At 51.3% G+C, this 9,124-nt stretch overlaps 1 protein-coding gene across 1 annotated transcript in view; it reads left to right on the forward strand.

Moving 5' to 3' along the window:
* The first annotated feature begins 294 nt into the window (after positions 1 to 294).
* rapgefl1 (Rap guanine nucleotide exchange factor (GEF)-like 1) overlaps positions 295 to 9,124 on the forward strand; it is an 18,646-nt gene continuing 9,816 nt past the window's right edge. The window contains exons 1-3 of the mRNA XM_062483993.1: positions 295 to 1,559; positions 4,255 to 4,331; positions 4,769 to 4,844. Coding sequence (XP_062339977.1) covers positions 1,147 to 1,559; positions 4,255 to 4,331; positions 4,769 to 4,844 — 566 coding nt within the window. The 5' untranslated portion in view covers positions 295 to 1,146. The remainder of the gene's footprint in view (positions 1,560 to 4,254; positions 4,332 to 4,768; positions 4,845 to 9,124) is intronic.

Raw genomic sequence — 9,124 nt, forward strand, 5'->3', positions numbered from 1 at the left:
AATCTGTTTACGTTGGCAGCGGAGGGTAGCAGCTGCAGTTGGGTAAAGTGGACTACAAACAGAAGCAACCGCGCAACTGCAGCGAGAGAGAGGGAGAGGGAGAGGGAGAGGTAGAGAGGGAGAGGTAGAGAGAGAGGTAGAGAGAGAGAGAGAGAGAGAGAGAGAGAGAGAGAGAGAGAGAGAGAGAGAGAGAGAGAGAGAGAGAGAGAGAGAGAGAGAGAGAGAGAGAGAGAGAGAGAGAGAGAGAGAGGCGGAGGAGACGTGTGAGTGCAAAGCAGTCCCGGGCACAGCACATCCACACACCCCTGAAGGGTGTGAGTGTGACAGAGAACGAGAGGGAGGGGTAGCGTGTTTCATAGTCAATTCTCAAGCCCTCTGAATAATCGCATTGCCTTCGAACGGAGAACTGGAGGCGGACGAGCTTCGCACTTACTGAGAGACACCAAGGCCATCGTCTACAGCCACACTGCAGCAGATTGGAGGCTACCGACGCCAGCATAGAGACCCCCCCATTCATCAATGGAAGCGACGGTCATCTCGGCATAGGCGGATCGTAATTTAGTGGGAAAGAGGCGGTTGAAGAGCCCGCTAAACAAGCCCTGCTGTTCTTCTTATCTTGTATTTCCATTTATCTAATTACGGTCCGGGTGGAGACTTGTTTTCGGCGCCTTGTTTTTAGATCCACAGCAAGCGAGGCACCCACTGGTCTGACTGCACCTGGCGCTTCAGACCCAGCACGACTGGATTTCAAAACGAAACACGGTTTCACGCGCAACCGTGGAGGGACTGCAGAAGCGAAGGAGGAGACGGGGAGAGGTTTGTTGTGGAGCAGGTTAAGCGTTGGGTTTTGGCCAGAAAACCGTGCCCAGCCAAAGCTCTCCTGTGTGAAAGCTTCATTTAACGATTCAACGAACACCGCGCTCCGGTTCTGTTTTTTTTTTACCCTGGCTCAATCGTGATTTGGCAAATGGGTTAATTTTTCCCCCATACAAGAACGTAGGCTACTACTGCAAGGAGCAAACATTGCGTACGCGTTGTAGGTTGTAGGCTATAATGTAGAGTCAAACGTGCCTGAAGTTTCTACAGACATCTTTAGTTTACAATCAATCATCATCGATACAAGGCCTTGAAGCGGGACACATCAAAATGCCGGCCGGAATGAAGCCTCTTGAAAAGTTTTTGAAGAAACAGACCACTGCTCTCACCAGAGCCGGTGGCTTCGGGGACAAGGCGACCGGTACGAGTGCATCTCGGCGCCGAGCCAGTCTTTCCCGTGTCGTTCCGTTTTTCAGGGAGACCTCACCAGAGGGCGGCCCGGCCAGAGAGGTGTTTAGTCCGGATTCGGAGGAACCGCCGTGCTGGCCGTCGGCCACCGCCGACATCCGGAGCCCCTCACTGTCCAGTGATGAGCAGAGTTCCGAAGCGAGTCTGGAAACGAGCTGGACCCCGCTGCCCGCGGACACACCGGACAACGTCGCTCTAGCGCTGCTGGACAGCGTTGCGGGGAAACGATACGGCAACTGTACAGGTAAACAGACCTTCTCAGCAAGAATATATTTGTCAGCATCTAACAACGTGGTTGATTTGGTTTAGACAAACAGCAAGTTAATGCCACTCGTTTGAAAAAGCATCTTTAAACGGTGTCATTTTGGTTGCACGCATTGCCGTATACAATCCACATTGGAGCAGCATCTGCACGTTTGAACATGCCCAATTTAAGGGATAGGCCCATAGACAATATAGGCGGTAGTCAAGCTATACGGAATTGTATAAGGTATACAAATAAAGTATTTTCACACTAAGAATCGCCAGTATGCATTCTATAGCCTATAATGGTTCAAATTGCAATGAGGAAGGTGCGTGATCCAGTGCACAGCGGTCGAAATGAAAGGTTGTTATTATGAGAGCACGCCACATCTCTCACGCCAAATAAAAACACGTTAAGTTCATGCCTGAGTTCAAGTGACATATTGTTCTCGGTGGAATACCATTGCCTCTGCGTGTACGTTTTCCTAACATTAGGACACGGTGCATATAGTAAGTGTATTAAAGCCCGTGGCTTTGATGTTAAAATGGCTTTTGATGATGCAGCCCATGTGAAGTGCGAGCCCCCCCCTTCCAACCACACGCAGGCGCGCGCACACACACACACACACACACTCACTCACTGGGCCCTCCTGCAGTTATTTATTAATTTAAAAAAAACGAGGTCATGATTGTCATCGTAATATAAAAATTCTCTTTTGGCTGGGAAATGGCTAACACACTAATTTGAGGCTGGATCTCGTAGAGTGATGTCAGAGGTTGGTTTGCAGAAACGATAGCGATTGCGTAATTCAATACTGAATCACAAATGTACTCTATACTCCCATCAGAATACTAAACTGCAAATTCGAATACAATGGCTGCTCCATTACATTCTCTCAGAGAGTTCAAGTTGGCTATTCCAGTAGTGAGAACCCTTCTTAGCTGAGCCAGATCCTAGCACGGTCTGTAATCTAGCCGTCAAGAGTTTGTACTAAACACAGCTCAGGACACATGGTTGGCCTGCAGCCAGACAGCTCAGCAGTAGAGGAGATGTTAGGAGAGCAGTTTGGCTGTAATGCTGGAGATGTGAGGCTCATAAGGACATCCTCACAGCACCACTCTGCCACGGCCTTACAGCCTGCCCAGCAAGTCTATCAACATTCAACCTTCCCCGGTCTGAAACGTGAATGGGAACAACTGAATAACTTGCTCTTGATCTGGGTAGGACTCCTTAGAGACCATCACAGCGGTATACTATCAATATGTTCTGTGTGTGTCCTTTGGCTCTGTTGGACAGTTTCTTAGTGAAGTGTGACAGGAAAGGCAGGGAAGAGAGAGAGGGGGAGACATGCAGCAAAGGGCCCAGGCCGGATTCGAACCCAGGTCGCTGCGGTAAGGCCTCAGCCTACATGGTACAGGCATGTATCCGGTAAGTTATCAGTAACTAAAGTAATGTAACTGAGGGTCTCTTGGCCAGCCTGTCAGACGGGCAGCCTGTCAGCCAGTCAAACCAGCCAGCCAAACCAGTCAGCCAGCCAAACCAGCCAGCCAGTCATCCAGTCATCCAGCCAACATCAATATCAGAGAGCTAGCCTCGACAGACTCAGACTGCTGTAGTTTCCCGTGGAGCTCTGCCACCCCAGTCCCATCCTCTAATTCAGATTGCATTGATCCCCTCCCATCGACTTACGATGTGGATTATGCTGCGTGACACTGCTTGACAGACTATCGCCCCCTGAGATCAACAGACTCCTGCGGCTCAGAGAGAGCAACAGTACCCCGCTGGGCTGGTCTCAGCACAGCCCACAACCATCACCTGATCAGTGGTGAACGATGTAGGTTGGTTGGTGGAAGAATGACCTGTGTTTGTGGGCGTATTTGATGTGTACTCTGAGACGCGCCTGGGTTGTTTGTTTTGCTACCTGTGTTCCTGGACTGGAGTTCCCTCCAGACTCAGCGAGGCTGCGTAGGTGTGTGCCGGTAATTAGGTGTGTGCCTTGGTTTCTAGCCTGTACCAACACATCTTGGTTCTAGTTGCTATGGGCCAGTCTGAGGACTAGGCAGACTGGCTTTCATAATCAGAGGTGTTTGGACTGGGTGGGAATAAAAACAACTGCTTTGTGCACAGTGACTCTCCTGGTTCCCTGATCCTAAATGGAGTTCGGAGCTGATGTCAGTTTCATGGGCTCAGTGTGTCTGGATCTGATGAACGTACTGGTTGAATTCAGTTCAGTTCAGTGCACTGCTCCTGCAGCACTTCTCCAAAACAGTTCCTCTTGCTGTGAAATTCCCCATGATGCATTGCAGTCTGAGGCAGTGCAGGTCCTCGTGACCTTGCCCTGACCTCTGCTCCCTGCCTGGGGTCAGGCATGCCTACCAGACTGACTGAGCATGCTCACATTCCAGTGTCCGTGCAGCCCGAGGATCCAGCCTGTCAGAATCAGAACATTCCGGACTGATTTTCGGTTAGTACTGTCATGTTATCAGTTACAAAGAGATTTCTTTGGCTCGGTGTATCCGCCAGTAGGTCATGGCGATAAAAACAAACTACATTGTTTAAAGTATGTATATCTGGGACAAAATGGAGGGCCAACATTTGATTTAGAAGCGTCTCAGGTTGGATTTCTTTTCCACACTTGGCGAGCGTCGCTGTGGCGACGGAGGAAGGAGTTGAGGTGTGTCCGGAGGTTCTTCTTCATGTGATCTTTCTGTGGGAATCTCCTTCAGGGGTCCGGGAGCGTTGCCCCTGGCGACCCTTCAGATAGCTGACACGTTTACGGTCTGGCTCAACCTGTTTCCCCCGAGTCAGTCTGCTAACCTGCGCTCCCCGGAATGTTCTAGAATCCGGTTAGGATGTGATGATAGCATTGCAGACAGAGTAACCCAGCTACAGGAGTTGTGGAGCAGAAATGAATTTAGGGATTATAGATTTAGGTTAGTCTCAATCCAGTTTTTTTAAAATTTAGTCTCTGTCAGGATTGTTTGTTTGTTTGTGTGTCTATGAGTGGTCGTGGGTGTGTATTGTTTAACGTATCAGAAAGGTCAGGAATTGAACCCTGGCCACCATAACACCTCTAGACTACACCGCATTGGCTCAGTGTCACCACCGCAGTGTCTGGACCCAGCGTAAACAAGGCGCTACCCCAGGGTGAGACTCAGCTGCACAGAGTCACACCCTGGTGTTCCTTACTACAGCGCTCCTCCGCGTTGAGCTCACGCAGATAATGTGACTGTGTGACAGAAACGGACTCCGGGGCCACAGGAAGGCTGCAGGTGGGAGGAGTGGCTGGCATCTGTCTCGGCATCAACCGCTATCAGTACACTGTTCGGGCTGGCCACACCAGACAACTAGCATGAACTGTGTGAGTCACACGGCCGCACTTCCGTGAGTATGCGTGCGTGTGTGCGCACACCTGCCTCCCAGGTGAGCAGAGATGATAAGTATTCTTGACAGACCCATAAAACAGACAGTACTTTCAAGGTCAGCGTTTTGAGGTCTTACATAACCATGTTTTGTTTTGGTTGAGTTTTCTTGATCTCTCTCTCTCTCTCTCGCATGCACACACACACACACACACACACACACACACACTGGCATGCCGAGACAGTGCTAATGCGTGGGCGGGCTACAAAGCAGATTTGAATACAAAGACTCTTGTTCTGTGTCGAGAGACTCCGGTATGATTGATTGGGACGCGTGAGGCAAGGTGGGAAACTACCTTGCAGGCCCATGTGACGTGTAGAAAGTGTTTGGAAAGTGATCATAACGAAAGTGTCGGCTATTAACCCTTATCATGCTCGACCGCCAGACAGGCACCAGTCGGCAAGGGAAGAGCCTTCTCTCTCTGAACTCCACCCCGAATCTCCGTCTGCCGCTGAATCCAGGCAGCAAAGTGATGGAAATGAGAAGACGAGTGAACAAACGAATGCCGGTGGAGAGACAGGAGGGAGTGCAGATGTGACTGCACTAGGTTGTGTGTGTGTGGGAGGGATTCTGGTTTTCTCTGGGAAAAGAAGAATTGAGGGATTGAAAGAGAGATGGCTGCCCACACACTAGCCTCCTTTTTGGCTTTATATAAGGAAAGTGCTCTCCTCTCCTACCCTCTCTCCTCTCCTACCCTCTCTCCTCTCCCCTCCACTCCTCTCCTCTACTGTAGCCCACGCACCTGGACCTCTCAGTGTAGGTAAGCAGCAGTGTGTGTGTGTGTGTCTGTGTTTATGTGTGAGAGAGAGAGAGAGTTGGAGAATGTGTCAGTGCCTGCATGGAGAACGGAGAGCTCTTCAGCACCTGTTCACATGGCAACCAGCACTCTGTGAGGTTAGGAGTGAGAGTGGGAGGAAGAGAGGGAGAGAGGGAGGGAGGGAGGGAGGGAGAAAGTAACGAGGAGGGAAGGAAGAAGCTAAGTGTGTGAGAGGGAGAGAGGGGGAGAGGGGGAGAGGGAGAGAGGGGGAGAGGGGAACTTTCTGTGGGGAACACGTTCACCAGGAGAGACCCCACATGGCCTCTGAGATGCATCTGATCTCAATAGATTTTAAACTGTGATTTTCTATGTTGTTCTAGAATGTGTTGTGGCGGTGGTGTAAAAACAACAGTCACCAATGTAGCATGGGAACACATAGTAATACAAAGTTTGTTTCCAGTGAGAGATGACCGACCTCACTTCATGGTTCACATGATGCAATGTGATGCGACAGGAAGGGTAGCTTCTGCATGCCACATTAGGTGCACACACACACACACACCCTCACTCATGCACACACTCCCACACACACACATGCAGATGGGCCCAGGGCATGCTGGGAGTGCGGGGCACTGCGGCTGGTCCAGCAGGGATTACAACCTGGGCCGAGTGTGTGTTGATGTTGGCATGTGTGTGCCTGTAGCTCTGATTGGTTGAGTCTGTGTGCCTGTAGCTCTGATTGGTTGAGTCTGTGTGCCTGTAGCGCTGATTGGTTGAGTGTGTGGGATCTGTAGCTCTGATTGGTGCAGTGTGTGGGATCTGTAGCTCTGATTGGTGGAGTGTGTGGGATCTGTAGCTCTGATTGGTGCAGTGTGTGGGATCTGTAGCTCTGATTGGTGGAGTGTGTGGGATGTGTAGCTGTGTTCTCCGGACATCTGCTCTGTTTTCATTGAAATGTTGAACGTGTTTGTTTTGGGCCTGGTGTTCATTTGCATGTGTATGGCTCTGCCGTGCACGTTTATGGCGGTGTGTGCATGTGTGTGTGTGTGTGTGTGTGTGTGTGTGTGTGTGCACGTGCATCTAGGTCGCAGGGTCAAGGCTAGGCATGCACCAGATTGGAGTAACAAGTGACAACAGTGTGTGTTTGTTGAGGTGGGACTCTAAAGATAAGGTGACCATGGAAACGGGATTGCTATCACAGTTTCGATAACCGTTTGTGTTTCGGGAGGGCCAGACTATTCTATCTTTCTGTTTTTCAACAGTCTGGCCTTCCATCACCTTCACCCTCCACTTCCTGTTCACAGTACCAGTAGAAAGACAGAGGGAGGGAGGGAGGCAGGGAGGGAGAGAGGGAGAGAGGGAGAGAGGGAGAGAGGGAGAGAGGGAGGGAGGGAGAGAGGGAGAGAGGGAGAGAGGGAGAGAGGGAGAGAGGGAGAGAGAGAGGGAGAGAGGGAGGGAGTGTGAAAGGAAGGAAGGAGGGAGGGAGAGAGGGAGGGAGGGAGGAAGAGAGGGAGGGAGTGTGAAAGGAAGGAAGGAGGGAGGGAGAGAGGGAGGGAGGGAGGAAGGAGAGAGGGAGAGAGGGGGAGAGGGAGGGAGAGAGGGAGGGAGTGTGAAAGGAAGGAAGGAGGGAGGGAGAGAGGGAGGGAGGGAGGAAGAGAGGGAGGGAGTGTGAAAGGAAGGAAGGAGGGAGGGAGAGAGGGAGAGAGGGAGGGAGGGAGGAAGGAGAGAGGGAGAGAGGGGGAAAGGGAGGGAGAGAGGGAGGGAGTGTGAAAGGAAGGAAGGAGGGAGGGAGGGAGGGAGGAAGAGAGGGAGGGAGTGTGAAAGGAAGGAAGGAGGGAGGGAGAGAGGGAGAGAGGGAGGGAGGGAGGAAGGAGAGAGGGAGAGAGGGGGAAAGGGAGGGAGAGAGGGAGGGAGTGTGAAAGGAAGGAAGGAGAGAGGGAGGACCAGCCTGGTTCAAGGCTGTATGTTCCGTTCTGCTCTACGCATCCAGGCTGCCTGGCCTCGTCCTGGGCTTGATTTCCTCTCCCTCCCTGCCCTCGCTTTTCTTCTCCCTCTCCACCTCCTCCTTTCTCCCTCTCTTCCTCTTCTCTCCGACATTCACATGTGACTCATTGATGAGGAGCTCCTCACAGAGTGCTGAGCTGTCAGCGCGCGCAGGCAGAGTCCTCTGTGTGGACGTGTGTGCCATCTCTGTTTACGAGGGTGTACTCTTTACGAGGGTGTGCGTGTGTGTGTGTGTTCACTCTTTACGAGTGTGTACGTGTGAGCACTCCTTGGTCTCCTTAAGTCGCTCCTGCACTTGAAGGACCACCGTGCACGTGCTACTGTTACTTTATTCATCGCATTTTCATCCCGTGCTTGGCAGCCGAGCGTTTTTTTTTTTTGCAGTGTGTGGCTGAGAATCCAGAGCGTTCCTTGACTCTAAACGCCACAATGCTGTTAGAACTGTCCTAGATCTTCTCCTGTGCTTTCGAATTTGCAAGATTTGTACATCACTTTGGATAAAAGCACATGCTAAATGAATTAAATCCAAATGTGAAAAACTGCATCTGTATTTATGTGCGCACGTACATAAACTGGATCTGTGGGTGGAAGTGTGTACTGCACATATGCATAGCTGTAAATTATTGGTGCAGGGGGGCTTATAGATGATCTGATTGGTTGGAACAATGTGCTTGAAATGTCACGGTGCTGGTTCTTAGGGAAGGAGCCTCTCTGTCTCTCTCTCCTCTCTCTCCTCTTTCTGTCTCCTCTCTGCTTTCTGTCATCCTCCTCCTCTCTCTCACTGCCTCATCTTTCCTCTTATCTCTTCCTCTTCTGCCGTGCTGCTGGCTGCTCCTCTCTTTCTCTCTCTCTGTTCCCACATCTCTCCTTCTCTCTCTCTCACTTCACCCACGTTTTCTATCTTTACCTATCTCCTGGCATCCCATCCGTATCTTTATCCCTGTTCACCCGCCGCTCTCTCTGCTTCGCTCTCTCTCTCACCCGCCACTCTCCTCTCTCTCTCTCTCTCTCTCTCTCTCTCTCTCTCTCTCTCTCTCTCTCTCTCTCTCTCTCTCTCTCTCTCTCTCTCTCTCTCTCACCTCCCTCGTTTTCTCGACTCTGCAGCCACTCAACATGGTGTCTCCTAGGCAACCGTGGGAAAGCTGCGGCTGCAGGAAGGTGGACGATGCTGAGAGACGCCCACTGCAGCACAGACCCCACACACACACATACACACCCACACACACACACATACACACCCACACACAACACACACATACACACCCACACACAACGCACACACATACAGACCCACACACACTCACACACACACCCACACCCACACACAACGCACACACATACAGACCCACACACACTCACACACACACACACACACACACACATACACACCCACACACAACGCACACACATAC

The sequence above is a fragment of the Osmerus eperlanus genome, chromosome 2 (genome assembly GCF_963692335.1).
Source record: "Osmerus eperlanus chromosome 2, fOsmEpe2.1, whole genome shotgun sequence".
Lineage (NCBI taxonomy): Eukaryota > Metazoa > Chordata > Actinopteri > Osmeriformes > Osmeridae > Osmerus > Osmerus eperlanus.